The sequence below is a fragment of the Mytilus trossulus genome, unplaced genomic scaffold (genome assembly GCF_036588685.1).
Source record: "Mytilus trossulus isolate FHL-02 unplaced genomic scaffold, PNRI_Mtr1.1.1.hap1 h1tg000253l__unscaffolded, whole genome shotgun sequence".
NCBI lineage: Eukaryota > Metazoa > Mollusca > Bivalvia > Mytilida > Mytilidae > Mytilus > Mytilus trossulus.
Genome location: NW_026963320.1, coordinates 111,456 through 136,637, shown reverse-complemented (window position 1 = coordinate 136,637; position 25,182 = coordinate 111,456). Strand labels below are relative to the sequence as shown.

General features: G+C 31.4%; 1 protein-coding gene across 1 annotated transcript; it reads right to left on the bottom strand.

Moving 5' to 3' along the window:
• Positions 1 to 2,099: 2,099 nt before the first annotated feature.
• On the bottom strand, positions 2,100 to 19,190 carry LOC134701695 (sodium/glucose cotransporter 4-like). Its single transcript, XM_063562828.1, has 14 exons — positions 18,856 to 19,190; positions 17,571 to 17,642; positions 16,836 to 16,940; positions 16,321 to 16,380; positions 15,110 to 15,214; positions 7,827 to 7,932; positions 7,279 to 7,359; positions 6,754 to 6,968; positions 6,264 to 6,399; positions 5,712 to 5,819; positions 4,949 to 5,268; positions 4,161 to 4,382; positions 3,494 to 3,617; positions 2,100 to 2,341 (listed from the first exon to the last, which is right to left on the bottom strand). The coding sequence occupies exons 1-14, from the start codon at positions 18,931 to 18,933 to the stop codon at positions 2,127 to 2,129; spliced, it is 1,947 nt and encodes a 648-aa protein (XP_063418898.1). The 5' UTR covers positions 18,934 to 19,190; the 3' UTR covers positions 2,100 to 2,126.
• Positions 19,191 to 25,182: the final 5,992 nt, after the last annotated feature.

Here is a 25,182-nt window from a genome sequence, read left to right as displayed (position 1 = left end):
GTCCTAGAATTTTGATAATGTTTAGCTGAAAAGTGACAATATAAGCCCTCCATAGATATCGAATATGACAAAATTCTGGGAAATCCTTCTAATACAATCTTTATACATACAGAGTCTATGATTTTATTCAATTTTATGGACATTGAAAGACCAGGGGGTCTCATCCGCATTTAAGCGGTCTCAGGTAGGTTTTCACTGTATATTTTGAATATCCAACTGGCACTTTGGGCGCTCCGTAAACATAAAAGACAGGAAGTGTACCCGAATTCCTTTTAGTCACGTTTGTATCTACCTGTTGACTAGATGTTTGCTTAATATTAGGCAGATTGAACGATCAGGGGGCTATCACCATTGCCCTGTGCACTTTGTCCTAAAATTTTGATAATTTTTAGCTGAAAAGTGACAATATAAGCCCTCCATAGATATCCAATATAACAATATTCTGGGAAATCCTTCTAATACAACCTTTATATATACAGAGTCTATAATTTAATTAAATTTTATGAACATTGAATGACCAGGGGGGGTCTCACACTCATTTAAGCGGTCTCAGGTAGGTTTTCACTGTATATTTTGAATATCCAACTGGCACTTTGGGCGCTCCGTAAACATGAAAGACAGGAAGTGTACCCAAATTCCTTTTAGTCACGTTTGTATCTACCTATTGACTAGATGTCTGCTTAATATTAGGCAGATTGAACTATCAGGGGGCTATCACCATTGCCCTGTGCCCTTTGTCCTAAAATTTTGATAATTTTTAACTGAAAAGTGACAATATGAGCCCTGCATAGATATCGAATATAACAATATTCTGGGAAATCCTTCTAATACAACCTTTATATATACAGAGTCTATAGTTTAATTAAATTTTATGGACATTGAATGACCAGGGGGTTCTCACACTCATTTAAGCGGTCTCAGGTAGGTTTTCACTGTATATTTTGAATATCCAACTGGCACTTTGGGCGCTCCGTAAACATGAAAGACAGGAAGTGTACCCAAATTCCTTTTAGTCACGTTTGTATCTACCTGTTGACTAAATGTCTGCTTAATATTAGGCAGATTGGGAGATCAGGGATTTATCGCCATTGCCCTGTGCCCTTCGTCCTAGAATTTTGATAATTTTTAGCTGAAAAGTGACAATATAAGCCCTCCATAGATATCGAATATAACAATATTCTGGGAAATCCTTCTAATACAACCTTGATATATACAGAGTCTATACTTTCATTAAATTTTATGAACATTGAATGACCAGGGGGGTCTCACACTCATTTAAGCGGTCTCAGGTATGTTTTCACTGTATATTTTGAATATCCAACTGGCACTTTGGGCGCTCCGTAAACATGAAAGACAGGAAGTGTACCCAAATTCCTTTTAGTCACGTTTGTATCTACCTATTGACTAGATGTCTGCTTAATATTAGGCACATTGAACGATCAGGGGGCTATCACCATTGCCCTGTGCCCTTTGTCCTAAAATTTTGATAATTTTTAGCTGAAAAGTGACAATATAAGCCCTCCATAGATATCGAATATAACAATATTCTGGGAAATCCTTCTAATACAACCTTTATATACAGAGTCTATATCTTAATTAAATTTTATGAACATTGAATGACCAGGGGGGTCTCACACTCATTTAAGCGGTTTCAGATAGGTTTTCACTTGTCTATATATTTCTTTTTTGGGCATTCCATAAATATTTCTATTTATAATTCATAATGTTTTCTAGAGTTAGTGGTTTTTCTTTTTGTTTAAAGAAATATCATGTATAAAAGTAAATCTTTGAAGTTGTTTTATTGACAACAATCTATATTATATAAAGACAAATATGCAACATAGAAAAGGGTTTATATTCGAGGACAACGTGAACTTACAACAGCTTGGAGAGGTCATTTTACGATTTCCTACGTATCTTATCAGTCATTATAACTATGAAAATCATGTTTTTAATGTTATCAAGTATTTCTTTTTTTTCAAGAATTTCCTCAAATTTTTGAATATCCAACTGACTGCTAGCAGCCGGTTGGATATTGAATATCGAATATCGAATAACGAACCGGCTGCTAACTTCACATACATGTTTTGTGCACTAACTATACACAACTTTGAAAAACTAAAAAACTAATAGAAAAAGCCAATTAAAAATGTAGTAAATATCGCCACTATTATTGCAGCAATGTTTAATAACTTTCGATAAAGAGGCTTCTCCTCTAGTGACGTCATTTTTGTGCGCAATTGTTGCTGTTCTTCTTGTGTCAAGTATTTTTTAGAATCTTCAACTGTTCCACAAACCCAGTCCTTGCAGCTTTTTCTTAGTCGTGATCCAATGCTATCATCTGTGTGAACAAAATGATATATTGATATAGGTTTGAATAAATATGTAATACTATGTATTGAATGCAAATAAATTTTGTATAAATAATTCAATCTAATAAACGTATTTACACTTTTGGTATTTAACTGAATCTTGCTTACGAATGACATAGGATCTACTCCGAATCACCTTTTGACGTCAAGCAACAATCACTTTTACATTGTGACGCTAAATAATTTAAATTATGATGTCAAAGTTTACAGGAACCTGTGTGATTTTTCGTAGTGGCGGACAAATTTGCATACAAGTGTAAATACGTCTATTGTAAATTACTTTTTACAGAAAACTGTGATAATGATTATCAGAGGAAGACTTTTTTTCGATTAGACAGCTCCCATACTACACATATAGCCAAAATATTTCTAACGGTTCACATGATGTATTGTGCATAATACAGGGGTGTCACAATGATCTAGATCGTCAAAAATAAAAACCTTGAAAGCTAGACAACTATTGACGATGCAACTGGCAATGTTTTGTAGTTAGTAGAGTACTTAAGGTAGGATTGATTTTGTATTTTGATATCATGATTGACAGATGCTTTAACATTCGAAATCTTATGAAACAACAAACTGTTAAATGAAGGATTTGGATAGTGAAATACAATCGGAATAATTGGCAATCATACCACATCTTCTTTTTTTATAATTAGTTACTGCAATGCAGGAACCTGTTAAGCCAATTTGAAAGAAGGCTGACGTTATGATACTTAGTATTAAAATTTATTTCGGCAGTTATTATAAAAAAAGAAGATGTGGTATGATTGACAATGAGACAACTGTCCATAAGAGACCAAAATGACACAGACATTAACAACTATAGGTCACTGTACGCCCTTCTCCAATGAGGAAAGCCAATATCGCATAGTCATCATTGTTAGTTCGTTAATTGTGTGTGTATGTAGTTTTTTTTTACTTTACCTTTATGGCACACAATGACTAACTCATAATATCAGTTTAATTAGTGGTGTGCATTCAAAAGTAATATTAAAAGCTTAACCTTTTTATTTGTTTATGTCCTACAGAGATACACATGTAAGTTAAAGTGTTATTTTTTTCTGAAATACATTTGCTAAATATCTTTTATTAATAAGCCTTTTGAAATATCAATTTACCCTCGGTACCGTCGTCGTTTTCTCTATTCTTCCTTTCTTTTTCTCTCTCATCTTCTTCGTCGTCCTCTGACGATAGTTCTGGTTCTTCTTTGTCATTTTTAGTCCAAAATGTAACACGTCTTAACTGCAACAAAGCACAGTACATATTACATTTGAATCTGTATACAACATTAACATGAGCTACAAAAAAGTGTCATTTTTGGCCTGGAGTATGAACTGCTTCGCATTCCGAAGAATTTTTGTGTGCCTCACTTTCAGTGTTTTATCGACGGTTTGTCTGTTCAGATTGTTTTTTGTATTGCTTATTCTGTAGATTTTTAAGTGTTATGGTATGGACTCAACATAAGCGTAATCAGTGTTTGACTATTGGTTTTTGATTGCTACTTGCTACTTTCTTACTTTGTTATTCATCAGTTTTAAAAATGCTTATGCATTTGCTGGGGCAAAATATAAAAACTAAACTGACAGATTAGCTTTAAACGAAATTTTGTTATTTATTCATATTAAACGAAACGATGAGATTGGATGATTACTGACAAAAAGTACAAAAAGTTTTAACATCTTAAGGCTATCAGATTATCTTTTGATATTCATTAATTAAATGTTATTTCTTTTCCTCGTTTGTGTACATTATGTCAAAGCAAAATATGACACTTAATAAACCTACTTTTCTTTCCGGTCTTGGTTGTGTGAACATGCTGATAACAAACATAGCAATAAAACTAAATATGGCCAAGATGGCGGCAAAGTGAAGAAAATCTATATCCTTGACTATAGCTGGTCTATTATCTGGTTCCCCACTACCACACACTGGCGCTACATAGGTGAAGTCTAACGCCATTCTCACGATGCCAACTACTAAACTTAACATCAAACCCCAAAACGCTCCCTGGATAAAATAAACAGAAGGTTAAGAATTTACATGATGATGTGACAATGTTTTTGTTGACATATTTGTTTTTAAACTGATCATGAAATTATAGCACACTGTTGACCGCTGTAGCCACCAATTTTTTTACCTATTTTGTCAGTTTATTTTGTTCACACATTGTTTTCAATACATGTATGATGATATTTTATTCGAATGTCGTACAAGGTAACAGTTTAGCTATCCTAAAACCAGCTTTAATCAACTATTTGTATATACAGTGTATAAGTGTATATGTAATGCCTGTGCCAAGTAAAGAATATGACAGTTGTTTTTCATTCATTTGACGTGATTATGTCATTTTATAAGGGAATTCTGATTTAAATATTTTTTGGAGTTCGATATTTTTTTTTTTATTTGACTTTTTACATCATAGAGTTGCGTTTGTGTAATGTTAATTGACGGACGCAAATACATTTGCATTTACTCTTTTTTATATTCTTTTTAAATCTATGCCGAAATTTGGTTTATTACACTCGATTTCTTGTTTACTTTCCATTTGAAAACATAAAAGACATCATACTTGCCTGTTCAGTTAATCTTTTCCAGAAAAAAGCAAGAAGAAATAAAACGCACATAGGTGGAATCAAATAGGACCGGATAGCCTGCATATAAAACCAGAACATTCCTCCCTCTACAGCTTCTAAGATAGGTAACCAGATTATACTGATACCAACTAGTATCAAAACTGTTACCCTGCCTACAATCATGAGTTCTGCCTGAGAAGCCTGTTTCCGGAACTGGCGCCATATATCCATCGTCATTATTGCACTTGCACTGTTTAAAATAGATGTTAGTGAGCTCATCAGAGCCGCTAATAGAGCGGCCAACATGAGTCCTTTCAAACCTACAAATAACATCAAGCAAATCAATACAATGATGCTGATAGAGTAAAAAAAAATATTCTTAAAATCTAAATATCCGTTATCGTTGTTTCAAACCTGATTACTACTTATACCGAGACATGTTTTTTTACAAAGCATATACATTGTATTGTAGTAGTGTGTTCGAAGGGCTTAAAGACATATTGGCTTTATAATTATTTTTATATGAGCGTCACTGATGAGTCTTATGTAGACGAAACGCGCGTCTGGCGTACTAAATTATAATCCTGGTATCTTTGATAACTATTTGCATGTATGTACGGGGATCTCGCAAATATAAAATGATTTCCGTGTTGCTAGAATCTTTCTACATCCAGCACTAGATAAAAGCTTGACACCATAAAATAGAAAAATGAAATCATAATTTTAAAATCTTAACAGCATGGAATTCATCTGCGTCACTTACCTCTTGGTAAAAGTCGCAGTACCAGTAATGGATAAGCAAAGTTACTACATCCTGCCTCATTACTACAGAACTCTTCACATTTTTGTGGATCTGCACATGCTATTTCTTCTGTGAAGTACATGCAAATAATTCGTTTAAATTGAAAACACTACATTGTTAACAAGAGTGCTGGAGAACAATATTCGCATCTACATTTGAACATATATTTGATCGTATTAAATTGGCAGCGTATAGCAAAATCAAATGTAGGAAATAATATAAGGCTGCAATAGATAATTCTTGCACTTTTTCAAAAATCTCTGACATTTTCGTAATCACTTCTGAAATGAAATGTGTATTGAAGATGGTACTAAAATGCATTCAGCATTTATTCAGTATTCGAATAAAACACATGTGAATTAGGTTTCAAGGTATACAATTTTTGGAAATCAAAACAACAAGCATGTATATTCAAAGTAAAAGTAATCAGTTATATAATTCTAAGATTGGTGTTCATCGGGAGTAAGAATCAGGGGGATAGTAGTTGTATAACATTTTATATAAAGTTTCTACCTGGATATAATATTCTGCTTATCATTCCAGGAACAACAAACAAAAGAAGTCCTGTAATCTTCAGTACAGCACCAAACAATGACCCAGCTTTAGCATGAACCATATTTTTTGCCGACAATGTCCTTTGTACAATCAGCTGTAACATACAGTGAAGCCTTACACACTATCTCTTTGAGCAAACTTTAAGTATTTAAAGTTATATAGGATTTCTACTTATCGATTCAACTATTTACAAAATATTTGTACATTCTTTGCTATTAATCTAATATTATAAGAATACATTATAAACAAAGGAAAAAAGAATGAAAGTAATAGATTTCTGATACATATTCTCTTCAGATCTACTGTAACAGGTAAATTTTTCTTGAAATACAATTGGTTGGTTCAATTTTAAATTAAATAAATCGATATTTCTTTCTTTAATCCTGATTATTTCAGATTGAACCTAGTTAATGTTCATATCAACTGTTGTCTTTCAGACAAGAAATACCTGGTCCTGGCACCAAACATACAATCCCAGGAACGATAATCCTGTTAGAGCACCTGTCCACGGTATATCACCAGTCTTTGGGCTTCTAAAGATGTGTAAAGCGTCTTCCCTTGGCATACCACAAGAGTAAAATGATTGATTAAGTAATGTGTAGTTAGCAGCACTGTTCATATACTTTTCTGTCATAGCATTCCAACCCCCTACCTCTATCATACCTAAATAGAAAGAAATATGAGTTTTGCATAACAACAATTTGTTCTTGTATTGGAGCAAATTTTAAAACAGATTTTTAGTTTAAACAAATGTAAGAACATTTGTATTAGTACTTACACTATGATAAAGCATTTAATGCAACACCACACAAAATAGTATGTCTCTATTTTTTCTCCGAAATTGCAGTTTACTGTCAAATACTTTTTTACCAATTATTTTTTTGTGGTAAGTAGACAATGCAAAGTTAGTTTTCTTAAGTCTTTTTCACAGTTAAAAAAATTACATAGTTTTGAAATATTATAAATTACTCACTTAAAATAAAGAGAATTGTTGCACTCACAACCAATATAACTGACTGTAATGTGTCTGTATAGATGACAGATGCAAGTCCTCCTACAAACAAAAAAGGCATACAATTACCTCCTTACAGATCATATAATTATAAGACACAGGTTAAACAAATACAAATAAAAGACAAATAAAAGACAAATACAACTTTGACTTAATTCTTTCATACTACCATTTGGGTTTAAAATTGGTTGTACTTGTAGAATTCTTTGGGGGCTTTCACATCATAATTGTTAAAGTAAAGTTATTCAAAAAGTATACAAATTTATACACAATCATAACAAACTTTAAAATAAATTCATCAATGAAGTGTTAGATTTGAACACCCTCGTAAGATCATTTGAAATTGTTTGTATCGGTTCTACAATTGATTTTTTAACTTTGTTTTAATTCGAGCATAATTAAACTTTTTCATTGTCATACATTTGTAGATACTCATGTTCTTGTATGATTTTATTCTACTTTAAGCTTTGACTGCACTATATATTAGTTTTCAATTGTATATTTCTTACCTACTACAGTATAAACAGCAGTTACGGCTAGGATGACCACAACACTCAAATACATATTCCAATCAAGTATATGTTTGAGAAATATTGCACCGGAATAAATCTCAATCTAAAATAAAATTAAAAAAATATGTGATTGTTGGGCTACATTATGACGATAAATATTTTATTCTTTTACCAGATTTTGTGTTATATATATTGATTTGTTTGAGGTTTATGTTTTTACCTTTTGTTTAAGGACTTTCTTTTAAAATTCGGTATTTTTGGTATTAACTTGTTACTTAAGTACAGCTCTTTGTAAGAACCAGGCAGGGTACCATATACATGTGATTTATGAGGGTTTCAGATTTTTTCTATAAATGGCCTAGAGGAAGCAGTAACTGAATACTGCTCAAAAAATAAATATGAGTGGGAAAATATGAGTGGTTGCCATGGTAACGGACACTCTATTTTTTGGTTGTGAAGCATAGTAAAATCTTTCTAAAATCAGCTAAATCACTACAATTCGGAGCCTGATTAGGAAAAGAATCAAGCATTTTTCATTAATTTTCATATGTAACATTGATACAACTAGGTTTTAGCATCATTTTAGTTAAGATTGCATGTAAACCAAATTTGTAGATTTTTTGAAAAATTTTGCCAAAAACTGCATATTTTCAACTTTTCTGAATTTGAGATTTTTGCGATATTATCAAATTTTCTATGGTGTTTTTCAGAAAAGAGCAACTGTGTATAGCATAGTTAGCACTTTAGTTACGAAGTTTGGATACTACTTTACCAAATAAAATAGAAAAAAGCTTGGGACTTTCTTTAGTTTTATCACCATAGCAACCGATTTTTTCCTTAGAAACGGAGTTATTATTTGCAGAATATTGCAGTTTTAGAGCTTAAATGTACTAAATTGTTTCATAACTGATAACAAAATTACATTTAAGCATGACCTTACTCTTAATTACCATCGTTAATAGTTGCTGACTTCAATAGTTACCATGGAAATACATATTAACCATAGCAACATCTATTTTAAAATGTATCAAATTTAGAAATTTAGGTAAAAATACATATATTACAAATATAGACGGTGTTAATATTCAAATTGGAATATGACTGCATGCTTTGCTTCACTCACGGTCTTGTCTGTTCTTTTCAGAAGGTTTAACAAATGTCATATATAATGAAACATTGGGATAAGAACAAAAAGTTAGGAAAAAAAGGGGGGGTAGATTTATTTAAAAAATCAAAAAAAAATCATACATGTAGATTCTTGAAAAGATGACGTTTGGTCAGAGAGCCTGATTATGAATAGAATCAATTTCATTTTCAGAAATTTCATATACGTGTATAACATCGATATAACTTGGTTTTAGCTTCAGAGCTTAGTTGGTATTGCAGTTCAACCCAGAATTTTAGATTTTGTTAAAAAATACTAAAACACATTCATTTTTTCCTGAATCATAAAGTTTTGTTAAATTATCAAATTTCCTCGTGTGTTTTTTCCGAAAATTGAAAATATGTAAATCATAGATAGCATTGTAGTAACAAAGTTTGAATACTACCTGACCAAAATAAACAAAACATTGCGTGGGGCTTTCTTAAATTATATCACCATGTTAACGTATTTTCTCCTTGGAGTTATTATTTGTTATTATTTGTTGAATTCTGCAGTATTGGGAATTCAATGTTCTCAATTGTTTCCAAACCATTATAAAAGACCTGCATTGGAGCATATATAAGCTCTAAACTAGATCAGGATCATGCACAGCTAAGGTGTACATTAACTACCTCAGATATACTGCAAAGTTCAAATGTACTCTTAACTGATCCTAGACTTTGAAAGGGGTGCAATTTCATAAAATAAAAATAAAAACAGATGCGTCATGTTACGCTTGTCGATTTTGCAAAGAATAATTAAATTTTAATAACTTCTCAATGTCATATCACAAATTCATAAAAAAAAAACTAAAGGGGGGTTAAGTTAATAGATAAAAAACCGTCACCAAAGTTTGTAACTGCTCAAAGCATTGTCTGAAAACTGGAATATTCCACCTTTTGAGCTCACCTGGCCCAAAGGGCCAAGTGAGCTTTTCCCATCACTTTGCCTCCGGCTTGGTCGTCCGTCGTTGTTAACTTTTACAAAAATCTTCTCCTCTGAAACTATTGGGTCAAATTAAACCAAACTTGGCCACAATCATTATTGGGGTATCTAAATTGAATAATTTGTCCGGTGATCCGGCCAACCAACCAAGATGGCCGCCGTGGCTAAAAATAGAACATAGGGGTAGAATGCAATTTTTGGCTTATAACTCAAAAACCAAAGCATTTACATCAAATCTGACTGGGGTAAAATTGTTTATCAGGTTAAGATCTATCTGAAATGAATCGGACAACCCGTTGTTGGGTTGCTGACCCTAAATTGGTAATTTTAATGAAATTTTACTGTTTTTGGTTATTTAGGCAACATTTAGATTTCAACAGTACTAGTAGTTATAGGTGTCTACACAATATGTCAAATTCTAAATCATTACTAATTTATCTATATAAAGATTTTCTTGAGGATTAATTAATATATAGTTGGGATCCTGCTAACATATTTAAGTTAAATTGCACAGGCTAAAATATTTAAGCTAAATTGGGCCAGGCACATACATAGAGAATGTGGCGGGGTTAAAATTAACCCTGCCACATTCTCTATGAATGTGCCTGTCCTAAGTCAGGAGCATATAATTTAGTGGTTGTCGTCTGCTTATGTGTTACATATTTGTTTTTCGTTCACTTTTTGTAAATAAATATGTTTTCTTGTTTGAAGTGATTTACATTGTCATTTCGGGACCTTTCATAGCTGACTATGCGACATGGGCTTTGTTCAATATTGAAGGCTGTATGATAACCTATAGTTATTGTTTCATTTTGGTCTCTTGTATGTGAAGAGTTGTTTCAATTTGGCAATTATACCACATCTTCTTTTTTATATTAACAGAAATGATCAAAAATAAATACATGAAAGTCGAAAAATATTATATGGCATGTATGACAGAAAAAAAAGGGCTCCAGAAACGTTTTCCTTAAAGGTCAAATGGTCCCTTTTCAAAAGAAGTAGGTGCGGTAAGGGCCGATTTTGGCCTCAAATTTCAGGTTCATCAAACGAAAGTTTTTGGACACTTTTTAAACACTCAAGAGTCTATTTCAATTGATTCGATTAGTTTAATCGAAAGATTTTAACTGATTTATTCATTAAAAACGCTCTGATTCAAGCTTAAATATGAAAAATCTATCAAATATGCCAAGAAACGTATTCATCCTCAACCTTTATATATGTTATGTATTATCATCAAATACAACTTACATTTCAATATTATGAATGAACACGAATACGGCCACTTTTATTTTAGACGGAAACCGTCTATAGATTAACCAAAATGCGAAAATTTTGAAGATTTCAGTAATTTAGCATAACGTTATGATGCTAGCTCGCGATATTTGTGCATTGTATTTTTAAAAAACAGCTCATATTTATTTAGAAAAGGCATTTTGCTTTCCAAAATATAGCTTAAGGATTAAATTTTCACAATTTCCTAAAACTGCTATATTTTTGGGCCAAAAAGGGGTCTTACTGAACCTACTCCTTTCTTCACTTAACCAGGTCATTTAAGGTAAACTATATATACAGTTCTAAACTCAGTGGCAGATCCAGAACTTTTTGTAAGGGCTGACACTGACATAAAGGGGGGCTGCTCCAGTCACACTTCAGTGATTCCCTATATAATCAACCAAATTTTTCACACGAAAGGGGGGGGGGGGCGGGCCCCCCAGGATCCGTCTATGAAACTGATCTGGTTCTCGGTTTTAACAATTTTTAAAGTATCATACAAAGAAAAGTCACGCAAAACGGGCATAACTCGGGAACAGTTAAATTGACATCAACTTAATTCAAACTTGATCTCTGTTTTGTGGTAATAAGCATTGTGTATATAATGTTTCATAACTTTTGGTTGAGGCAAACTAAAATAAGAAAATAGAAACAAACTTCCTGACGACTAAAGTACTGACGGACATGGGTGAAACTTATGATATGAGACAAATCTTCACAAGAAACGAATTGAAACAGAAATAAATAACCATGTGTCACCCTACGACCTTCAACAGTAAGTAAAGCACATACCACATAGTACCATATGAAGGCTTTGTAAACAGATATCAAACTAGTTGAAAAACAAATTACTTAAAATAAAAGATCATAATTTTTTAATCAGTAACTGTTGTTATGTTATTTGGCATCTGTCAATCAGTTCATTGATTTTTTTCCGCATATCAAAGAAAAACAGGCACATGTCTTAATGGTGTCTTCCTCCTATTCACACTTTTTAAAAATCACGATTTCTTCAATAAATGTTTTGATTATTTATAAATTGTTTTTATAACAATCAAGTTTAATTTAAAATTCACCTAAACGAAGTTTGATACACTGTTCATTTACAAACTGGGTTTACTGAGACTACACATCATCTAAAGGGATGGCAAAGCAAGTCGACGAAACATTCCAGCACCCGCGACCAAACATTTTAAACAAATAAAACTACTGAAACATGAGGAATCTAGGCCTCAACCATTATTCACTATGCAGCATTAATACTCCACCAAGAAGTAACAACAGTAGAGTTTGGCGATGCAGCCACCCACCTTATTCACGTTGAATAGAACTACTCAAGCTAGCGAACAATAAGCCAGCGATAGATTAAAAAACTTTAATAGACTTATATACGGTGAACTTCTGATGTGTGTGCTACAATATTAGTATTGTTTGTTTCATATTATAATGCTTGTGTGACTTGACTTTTGAATTTGTGTTATAAAAAAATATAAGATAATTTGCTACATTTCTTTATTTCGATTGTTTATGCTATATGGTCACGTTTCTATCTCTTTCACTTATTCATAATCTCCATTCTCAATTTTCTTCCATTTCTTTCATTTTTATTTGAATTTAAAATACAAAATTCAAACATATACAAAATGACCTATTTCCTATCCCAAAAAACATTGGCCAATTAAAAGTTGATTAAGGATAATGCTTTGTTTGCATATGTTTTCCTCCTATTCCCACATGAAATTTTAAATTTTCTTACCAGATTTATAAAAAAGCGGGAATAGGAGGAATGAACCGTCTAAATAATGTTGAATATCTTATTTATTTATGATTATTTTTTTCTATAAAATTCGATTTTTTTGCATTAAATATCTATCTTTACCATAATATGTAAAAATAAAATATATAGCAGCACTCCTTCTAGTCTTTAGTGGCATTATATAGGTCTTTAGTGCACTAATGAGTCCTTAGCAGTGTTTAGACGTACCATTTACCTTTACGATTCTAGACCAAAATAAAATTTGAATTTTGAGATATTAAGAAAAATCCAGGAATACAATTTTTTAAGGAAACCATGCACCAAATTCAGAAGTCCTACATTATTAACTGTCTCTCCATCTAAAATGTCTATGCCATACTTAGTTATTACAATAACCAAATGACCCTTTCATGAAATCAAGAGATATGAGTTGAAAATATAGAGAAATATGATTGCTTGTTGAAAGAAGTCCATTTACAGGGCTGCAAAACAGATATCATAAAGTACAAAATAGTTTGTATCAAATCTGAACTTTTTTGTTCCCATGGTAACCAAAAGCAGATCAATTGTAAATTAACTATTTAACTGTTGAGTATAACATTCAAACTCCATTATTTATATGTATCTAATACCTAGAAAACCATGTATTTGATGCTGATTCTGAATTAATTCAGCAATTTCAGACCGGTTGCTAGGGCTTTTTTTGGTTGCTATTGTCTTTCAGCCACTTAAATTAAAGCTTATATAAATTTTTTTTATCATTTTCAAACAAATCATAAGTTTTATTGTCTGTTAAATTACATTAATATAATAAAAATAGTAAACATTTTGATAATGAACCAGTATTGTGTTTTGACATTTTTATGAATTTTACCAATTTTTGTTGCCATGGTAACAAAAAATTTCAAAAAAACCCAGATGTTTTTTTCCTGTTTTTTTATTATTCAATGTATCAACTTTAAGATGCAGTCATAGTTTATAATGAACTTGACTGCTCAATGTCATTTTTTCTTAATTTAATATATGATATTTAAGCTATTTTCAGAAAATGTCAAAATACGGATTTTTGCACCTTTTTAAATACCATTTTAGCCCTATATCCAAAAAAAATTTCACAACTTCAACATCAAAATATAGACTTCAAATAATGCCTAATAATATGTTGAAATTTTTTTCTTCTTGAAATTGTCATTATCATAAAATTGCTGCAACCAAAAAGTAGACATTTTCCAATTTTCATGTCTGATTTCATCAGAAATTCCTCAAAAAAATGGCTGCATGTTCCATAGCAACCGTTCAACAAAATTTAAAAAAAAAGCTTGCAAACTTTATTTCAATCTTAGCTGCCTATTATATAAAAGAATAAAGCAGTTCTGAGACATGACATGAATCACCCCCTGCCTGGATCTTACAAATAGCTGTACTTAATGACTTGGTTCTTTAATTTGTGCAACATATGTTTATTGAAAAATATTGGAACAGTACTACATGTATTAAGTAGAAACTATTCAAAACCAGACTGAAAAACTGTAGATAAATTTCTGACAATACACAAAGACGTTATCAAGTTGAATGTTATACAACAAGGCCTATGCATATATTCAATCTTGTTTAAAAATCAGGGTAAATAGTTTGGGACGTATTCAAATGTATTTCAATATTGTCCAAATTATTACTAGCTAGTAAGGGTTTCCCCTTAATTACAAGAATTCCGGGTTTCAGATTATCAGTCAAAAAAAATGAAAAACTATGAACTAGAATAATATGCATAATCCTTACATGACCATGTAGCATTTTGGAAGAAACAAAAGAGATATGAGCACTTAAAATCAGAACACCGTGTTTCACCAGGAAAGCTATTACTTTTACATAGCATGTTAAATGACTGACTTAGCGTGATGATCTTAGTATTGAGCAAGATATTTTTGTTTTATATCATTATATAATCTCATTTAATTTCTAAATATTTGACAACGGATGTAAAGCACAAATGCATATCAACCAACTTTTAAGAATATATGTTCATTATCGGTGCTTGCTAGCACACATACTTTAAAGAAAAATGCATTTAAAAAGAATTATTATAACTTAAACAAGTTATTTAATCTCAAATTCCATAAAACCTATTATGAACATGTAATAAGTACTAGTACATTGCATTACCGTTATATTAAATAGCACATATCCAATGAGTGCAAAGAATGAGGAGTACATTCGGATTCTTTTCCCGCCAAACCTCTTTCTGAGATACTCCGGCATAGTAAAAGCCTAAAATAAGAGTTAACAGTTAAATATATGCGGATTTAAAGGATGTGGGTATACGCCAATTAGACAGCAACAAAACAACACAACTAACGAAAAACAATAGCAGGGTGTCTTTACAATATATTAATTTATCATATACTAAGAATTAATAACATTTGATGTTTACTCTACGATAGTAGCATTAAATGTACGTAAATTTCATATTTTTTCGAATTGGTGCTTAGCGGCTGATATGAAAAGTTTATAACATGCTTAGATTGTTATCACATGCCTTTCCGTAACGTTATTGCATGGCATTCCGGTGATACTCGGCAAATTTCGGAAAATATACCTCAATGCTATGTTTTCAATGAAAAGCATTACAAAGTACGGTACAAAACAAAAATTTAGATACTGGAACATATTTTTTGTAAAATAATAATAAAAACAAATTAATAAAAACAAAAAAAAACAAAACAAAAACCAAACAAACAAATTATTAGATAAATGATTTTTTAAAAGTTTCAAACACTATTTAGAAAGTTACTTTAAACAGTGTTTATTATGTATATTTTTGTCAATTCGTCCATATTAGAATATTTTTCGTCTCTACTGAGTCGTATGATAGAAAGATTTCATATCGAATGTACTAAATTTGGGGTCCGATGTCCGTGAACTTTTCACTCTTTGACTTACGTTTTATCACATAATCAATGTAGTGTTTAACTTCTGATTTTTTTTGCCTTTTTTTTTGTTTGTTCTTCGTAATTTTTGTTTTTTCTTTTTGATATGTATTATAATATTTGTTCTTACAAATACGATTAAACTTTTTCTTTATTTTAATGAATACGAAACAAATGCATGAAGTTGTTTTTCACATAAGGACTTGTATACTTGTAGATGTCATGTCAACTAATTAAAATTAGTATGCTGTATAATAAACTGTTCAATGTAAAGATTGCATAACACGATACAATATTTATGTATATAATCACAAATTGAACTAATAAACTACTTGTATCAGAAGACGTACATATATAATTAATAGGATATTCTAATAATGATTATGTCAAACGATACATACTTGTTTCCCAGCTTTTTCAATTGTTGTTTATTAATCAATATCTTACCCCACATGATATATAAACAGGCACAAATATCCATCCTAAGGCAATCAGAAAAAACACAGCCTGCAATGAAAATCATAATGTACTAAGAAAACTTTTGGGATGCATGATATATAAAACAGACAGACATATCCATTCTTAGGCAATGCCAAAAAACACAGGCTGCAAAGAAAATCATGATTTGCTAAGCAACGCTTTAGAGATGACATAATATACAAAAAGACACAACTATCTATCCTAAGGCATTCAGAAAAAACACTTGCAATGAAAATCATAATTTACTAAGCCAAAACGTCTGGGGTCACATGATTTAAAAGAAAAAAACGATGAGTTGAAAATCATGAAGACACCATAATTTAAAACCAAATAAGATACAACTAATGCCATCAGCTGGCCTTTAATTTCATATTTTTGTCAAAACAGATTATATCAACACCAAATGTAAGTAACAAATATAACGCATACGAAATTTAAAGTCAATAAACATTCTTAAATATGACAATATATTGTAAACTAACATGCCATTCATATATAGTAACAGCCAATCCTGATGCAGCAGCTGTTCCAGCTAAACCAATAAACATTGGAGCTCCTATATTACTGGCATAGATTGATGCACCGACCTACAATATAAGAGCCAAATATAGTACTGTAGTTGTTTACTTTTAAACTTAAAACAGCCCCGTACATGAAATTGTAAACAGGCAAGCAATTAACGCAACAATTTGGATATTAAACGGATTGTTAAATGTGACTGACAAATTTATTTTGTTATGTTGTTTGCAGAGAATTAATACGTTTATGTTGATTTTAACGTTTAGTGGAAAATATTTCAAGCATAAATTTCAAAATGAGAACACCTCTATTCGTTGAAGCCTATCAATCCGTTTGAAATTGATGCAGATTTGCAAATAAATAGTGAAGCGAACAATGCGGACAACGACACACAAGACGACCGCAGTTATCCATAGGTTTTGCTCGAAACGTACAACACCAAAAGGTATCAAACTATGTGTGTCATGTCAGCCAGTCTAGTGAAACAATAACGAAAGAGGTTAAATTGTGTTTTGTCGACTTTTGTTTCAGTTTAAAGAAAACTTGTTCTACATATTTGCTATTCTATTGTTCGAGTTTATATGTACACAATCTTAAAATGCATACATTTAAATTGACCTGGGTTAATGAATTACACTTATTCAACATACCCTCTTTAAAGCTAGGTCGATTTACCACAATACATATTTAAGACTTACGGGTATCCAGTGCATCGTTTTTCCTGCCAAAAAATATCCGGTTGCATTTCCTCTGTTTGGTCGAAAGGTAGACTAAAATATAAAGATATATTAGTCCGAGCTTATAGTTTTTGTACTTTTTCAAAATAACATGTAGAAATACTTGTACAAATCGTTAACATTGAACCCCTGGTATGAATTCCCCATTGCCAAGGAAAAACTAAAACTCACAATGACGTTATCTCTGAATACAATTGTTAAGTATTTTATACCTACAATTTTGTAAATCTATTATAAATTTAAATTGTATTACGTTATCTAAATTAAGGCGTTGATTTAAAGAAAAATGCATGTAGAAAACGGAAAATATGTTTTAATTTGTAAACGTTTCAATATTACACAGATATATAACGTTATATTTGTGTTTGTTTACTCAAAGGTAAATTCAACATTTACGATCATTACATAAAGGTAACAATATGCATTTATTATTTTGTACGTATTTACACAAACAGGTAAAAAAGTTTCATCGATATAAACTTATAATCTTAGATACATAAAAGTTGGTACTTCAAAGCTAGACGAACAACATTGCTGCATAGATGAAATAAGTAGAAACTGAGTAAAGTCAATGCTTGTCGAAAATATATATCAGATTACATGACTATAGCTAGTAGTATATTCATATACCTCCCGACGGTAATTAGGTATTAAATAATACATCCCGGCTTTCAAATGTTTCAGCTTGAGCGTTTTGATAAGCACAACAAAATAACGCGCTTCGAGTGTAGGAATATTTGCAAATTTGCTTTTATAACATTAATGAGAGGTAAACGATTATATTTGCCTTTATTTGCCAATAAAACAGACACCTGTCCTAAGTCAGGAATCTGATGTACAGTAGTTTGTTTATGTAATTTATACGTGTTTCTCGCTTCTCTTTTTTTTAAAGATTAAACCGTTGGTTTTTCCGTTTGAATGGTTTACACTAGTAATTTGGGGACCTTTTATAGCTTGTTGTTCGGTGTGAGCCAAAGCTCCGTGTTGAAGACCGTACATTGACCTATAATGGTGTACTTTTTTTAAAATTGTTATTTGGATGGAGAGTTGTCTCATTGGCACTCACACCACATCTTCCTATATATATTCGCTTGAATGTAAGAGTCAATATAATGTATCATTGCACGGCCTCAGACGAATTTTATATAAGGCAATGATTGAAAGATATATATTATCAACATGTAAGTTACATCTATGAGCCTGATGCAGAATTAAAGTATACCATGCTCTTGTTATTCCTACTCACCCACAGTCCTACAGCTAAGACCACCACAAAGTATATAGCGATAGTAACATAGTCCTCTGTATGCAGTGTTTCCACCATGTTTACAAGTATAATGTACAATAAACTCCTATTTTCACCGTTTTGTTACCTTTCTAAATGTCATTTTAAACTCATCAGTTTTGATGTTGAATTGATTTCTCTTATTTATTGCACGCTTCAAAAATTTTAGAATATAACACCGGTGTCGTTTGTAGTATCGTGTTACTGAGACGAATTGGTCAGTTAATGGTAGATTGTCCATGTGAATTAAAATTCAGATATTCAAGGACACGTTCGTATTTACTTGTAAAAGAATATGAAATATTTATGGACAGGTAAACGAATTTATTCAAGTGTAGAAATAACAGTTACTTGTCTATTCTGGTCCCTGTAAACATTTCATACACAAACTAAAAATAGTACGTTTCGTTGCACTATTATACTTTGTTATTTTTAGCATTTTTTACTTGAAAGCAAAGTCTAATCTGGTCGCTGTAAACATTTCATGCATAAACTAAAATAGCATATTTAGTTGCACCATTATACTGTATTATTTTTCGCATATTTTACTCGTAGGCAAATGTCAGTAAGATTTTTTGCTTCACTTTTTAACTCTTCACTTTCATTATATTATAAACGAAAAAACAAAAATCTACGTTATTAACATTGAAGCTGAATTTTGATATTTTTTTTATTATTTTGGTTAGGTAGCAACCATTCAACTTCAATGCGGTTGAGGAGTTAAGGTTTTAGTCAGAATTGTTTATTATTTTTTCGAAACTATCAATCAAATTATTATTTTCAAATTTACACTACTTGTATAAAATAACGAGGAATTCTGGATTCAAAATACTTTGTGTTGTCCTCTGCTGGACCACAGTATTTTTTTTTAATTGGGGATCGGATTATTTTTTTAAGGAAAAAACCATACCCCCTCCAAACCTCCCTCCCTGTACTCATATGAAACGTATAGTTGTTGTTTTTGCACAAAATATAAATATAGCAGTACTTTTTCACAAGGTAATAAACGTTTGCTATAACTTCTATATTGAGTATAAGAATACATTTTCGTTTGTATTTAAATGGCAGGTTAGCGGTTTATTTGCCAAAGCATAAATCCTACATTGCTGCTTTTTTTTTCTAGTCCAGTGGATATCTAACTTTCAAATCACATCAAAATGCAGGAAATAATCGAGTTCACACTCTATAATCAATGCTATTACTTATAACTCTTCATATTGTCGCTTTCACACGTAATTCGAATTACTATGGACTCATTTATTTTCGTGTGTGTCAATTTTCGTGGATTGCTGAGAACTTGCATGTTCGTGGATATTTAATTTCGTGGTTTCACCAATATACAAAGCCTATTTAAAAAATGATATGTGTTGAACATTTGAATTCGTGTGAACGAGGTATCAATTTTGGAAGGAACGTGTTTTCGTCTGACGTATATACAAAATTTAGTTCTGGTATCTATGATGAGTTTATTTACAACCACTGGGTCGATGCCTCTGCTAGTGGAGATTTATTTCCCGGAGGGCATCGCCAGCCCAGTAGTCAGCACTTTTTTGTGCTGACATGAACTATCATTGATATCTTTATATTAATAAATAACCTGTTTACAAAATTTTGAATCTTTTAAATACTAAGGCTTTTCTACCTCAGACATAGATTACCTTAGCTGTATTCGGCAAAACTTTTAGGAATTTTGGTCCTCAATGCTTTTCAACTTCGTACTTTATTTGGCCTTTTTTAACTTTTTTTTTTGAATCCAGCGTCACTGATGAGTCTTTGGTAGATGAAAAAAGGTTGAGGACGTTACAGCCATATAATAATATTAAGTCTATGAGCCGATACACAAAATTCTCTTAGCCAGTCAGAAGAAGTGTTACATGCAAAATTACATGATTAGTAATAAAATACGTAAGGCGGAATGATCAAAAAGAAAGAAACATAAATTTAGCACCAAGTTCATCCGCGACTCCAATTCACCAAGCACCGACTAGTACATGTCTGTTCAATTAATCATTGCAGCAATGTTGTTTATTAAGCTTTTAACATTCAAGAACCTTCTCAGTGATAATTGCAGATTATAAGTTTGACTCAATTGTCATTTGTTTACCTGTTTGTATTACTGTGTATACAAAAAAGACTTTTCTAAGTACTGTTAAACGTAAATGTTAAAACTGATATTGTTACTATTGATTGTCATGATCGTAAAATTGAAAAAAAGAATGTTATATATTTACATGTGCATGTCAAACAGAATCTTTCACAACTTAAAACATCCTTTCGATTCTATTTATGCATTTTTAATTGTTATTCCATACCTTAGATGTTAAGAAGTTTCACAAAAAGTTTAGTTCAGAGATGGTTGATTTGTAAGTCTAAACACTTTCTTCAAAGTTGGGGAAGTTCTAACAGTAACGAGATTCTATACAATTGTATTTTTTAATTTTCTATGTATCATGCTACATTATATCATACACATTTTCAGTCGACACTTCGACCAAACAGAGGAAATGCAACTGGATACTTTTTGGCGGGAAAAACAATGCACTTGATACCCGTAAGTTGTAAATATATATAGTGATAAAAATCACATTTTACTAACTTTTGTGTAATATATGTCATTCATTAATTATCTAGAACAACTCTCATATAGGAAGTATCCGATATCATTCACATTGACATAACAATTGTGAAGAAAAGTATTAAAGTAAAAAAATTGAAATCAATACAAAAGTCAATAAATACTTTCCATAGTCATTGGTGTGTAGTGTCCCTCAATTTGAACCCATTCATTAAATGTGTTTGTGAAAGCGTCATAATGAAGCGACTTCAAGAGATACCTTAATTTCTTGTCGTCTTCAGCTTGTGGGTATCAAAATATGAAAACTGAATTAAACAAAAAGAAAATTTCTTTCATGAATTTGCCCCCTGTACGTTAATTCAATGTAAACGTATCATAAAACTGCAAAGAACATCATGGAATCATCGTGTCAGTCTTTTCTGGTAGTTTTGATGTTAAATAGAAATGAATATTCATAATTTGTGACTTAAGGATGCCTTTTCTGATGGTTGTCACTGATGACAAACCGTACGTATACGCTTGTATTTTGTACGTTTCAGTATTATATTTGACGATTCCGATAATGTCAGATTATTTAAGTTAATTTTGTCCAATTTATAATTGTATGTTCTAGGGCAGAGTTAGTTTCCAGTATATTTCCTATACATACAAGTCTGTCTCTATTATTTTGTAGGTGGGTGCATCAATCTATGCTAGTGATGTAGGAGCTCCAATGTTTATTGGTTTAGCTGGAACAGCAACGGCTTCAGGATTTGCCGTTATTATATATGAATGGCATGTAAGTCTATTATAACTTACCATATGATATATTGATTTTATGAGTTTCAATTGTATGGTTTTTATTCTAAATTAGTAGAAGATAAGCGTCTTTTCGTTCTGTAATTATTTAAGTTTTTTTTTTCGTTTTAAAGTCATGCATTTTTTTATTTCTGACCAACAACAGTAGAACAAGTTATAAAGATAACACAGACACTGTACTTAATTGCTACAGTAGATATTACTATATTCACTGGAGCGATACTTTAACTGTTGCACTGGTAGTCCCCTTGTGTGTAACTTACGCAGGAGATAGTACTCGGATTAACTGGTATAACACTACGGATATTGTTTTGTATTAATATGTGCTTCAAAATAACTTAATACAACTGAAAATTCAGAAATATATCCGCATTTTTGCATCGGTGTGGTGCCTTGAATTGCTTTTTAGTTGTGTCTGCTTTATGAATATTTGAATACGGTTTTAACTTTTGATAACATTTAGTCCGAGCATCGTGAATAAACTCATCAAAGATACCAGGCTTGGAATTTTATATTGACGTCAGACGCATGTTTTGTCTACAAAAGACTCACCAGTGACGCTCGAATATAAAAATGTAGAGAGATGAATTATAAAAGTCACGCACATGGTGTAGTAAAAATTTAATCTGTGAACCTTACATAAAGCAGTGATTTTCTTTCGTCAACGTTAATTTCCAAGGTATTTCGTAATTCATGAATGTAACATTTTTATTTTATTTCTTCTCTATATCTTCTTCTCTTTTTAGGAATCTGACATTTGAAATAAAAATTGAATAATAATAAAGGAGACTTAGAAAACCAAGAGTCAACAAGGTATTCATTTTTCCTTGTACAGATAATTTGCATTGAACGATTCTAGTCGAGATGTATTTTGTGACCCAAACGGCTTTGTTCTATGAAAATTATTAATTTCATTGCAGGCTGTGTTTTTCCTGATTGCCTTGGGATGGATATTTGTACCTGTTTATATATCATGTGGGGTGAGACATGGAATAAGAATTAAACTATACAACAAGATTGGGAAAAGTATTGCATCACCTCCTATTTTCAACTTAAATACAACTACAATTCGTCAAAATGAAGAAATATTTTTAAACAATTTGTGAAATCAAACGGATTATTACCTATAAAAAAACTAAAAACTAAAAATACGAATAAGTTTTAAAAAATCAAGAAGAGGAAAACAAAGAAAATGAAGTGCAGACAAAATGAGTAGAAACATAAAAAAAAGATATTTGAACGTTATCATTATGTGAGAAAGGTTTTATTAGAATGCATTTTTAAAGATTTCTAGATTCAAAATGCTTATAGATTGACCCTCTTTTAAGACACCAGTCACTGTTCGTCCTAGCTATTACGAAGAGTCGTATAACCCTAAAAATTCTTTTCAGGCTTTTACTATGCCAGAGTATCTTAGAAAGAGATTTGGCGGGAAAAGAATCCGAATGTACTCCTCATTCTATGCACTCATTGGATATGTCCTATTTAATATAACGGTAATGTAATACATGTTTACTTTGTTACAGTGTACAGAAGTGATATTCTGTAATTTGACGATAAAGGAAACACAATTAAAGTCTTTTATATTTTCCTTTAAAATTTAGTTTTTTTGAACGTTCTATTGATGACTATATATAATATATTGTTTAATTGGTTAACACATTATAGGCCGGTGACCAAAGTCGGATTCATAAAATTTTAATCGTCAAAAATGGTACACGGCTATTTCATATATCATTGGATTCGGAAATATGTGTACTTTAAGATTCTTCTGGTCGTCAAATGAAAATATGGTGCAGTTTTTCAGAAATCTTGATCAAAGGTCATATGTCGTTTTCAAGGAAAATTAAAATTGAAATTCTAACTCCAATTTAAATACCCTTTTTACAGTAGAATGATTGAAAACTTAAATTCATTTTCTTCCTTATTACATTTTTCAGCCAAAAATATGAGATTATATGAGATTTCCGAACACACGTATGCGACTGTACAAAAAGGGGGGTAGTTTTCAGTTTTACATGATGTATTTTTTTCAAATAATACGAACAACGTCTGTCAAAACTTAAGAAAATTAATAGAAAATTATGAAAAAATATGTATTTATTCATATAACCATCTAGTATACATCAATGAAAGTGAAAACTTTAGTTTTTGCCATATACGTTGAACTCGGTTCATGCAAAAAGACAACACAAATTATTTCAAAACATACTTATAGCTGAGTTTTGACAATGTCATGACGATTTCTATGAAATAAATTTGTATCAATAGGAAAATAAATCATTTTAAGACAAACTTACAACTTTAAAAGGGTATATTTTATGAAAGAATAGCCTTTTATTCGTTTGAAAATGAAGAACGTTTCGGTTATTCAATCCCAAACTGAGTGACGCAAGATCATATTTTTTTTTATGCGGGATATATTGACATAGCACTAAATATACCTAACTTTAATCAGTAATTCAGACCTCAAATGACTTTTGTAATGTGGGGACGTTATTACGCCGTTCTCACCATTGGCTGGAATACGTATGTTCGCAAGTGGAAGTTTTAGCAAATCTCGAATGTCAGTATTGGTCCGTCGTGTTTAAAGAACACGACAAAATTCTTAAGCCACGAATCCTATAATGATATTGCGAAAATCAATGTTAAGCTTCAGACATTTATCGTGTTGTGCCTTGCAATAGAGTGGTGGTCAAATGTTTTTGTACCACATATAGCGAGCTTTTATCCATCACCATTGGACATCATCGTCATTGCTAAATACACTTTGGCCATGTCAATCTATTTTATGGGGGACATAAAACAACTGAAACATCAGTGCACCTCTAGGACAAATGTCAAAAGAACCCTGTATTGAAAGAAACGTCTTGTCCTGCTGCTTGAAACTCAAAATATCTTTAAACAAAAGCCAA

Excerpts from the sequence above, each read along its gene's own strand:
- LOC134701695 (XM_063562828.1), bottom strand. The coding sequence starts at position 18,933 with ATGGTGGAAACACTGCATACAGAGGACTATGTTACTATCGCTATATAC. Across the intron at positions 16,941-17,570 it reads AAACGATGCACTGGATACCC|GTCGGTGCATCAATCTATGC; the intron begins GTAAGTCTTAAA and ends CTTATATTGTAG. Across the intron at positions 5,820-6,263 it reads AAGCAGAATATTATATCCAG|AAGAAATAGCATGTGCAGAT; the intron begins GTAGAAACTTTA and ends TGTACTTCACAG.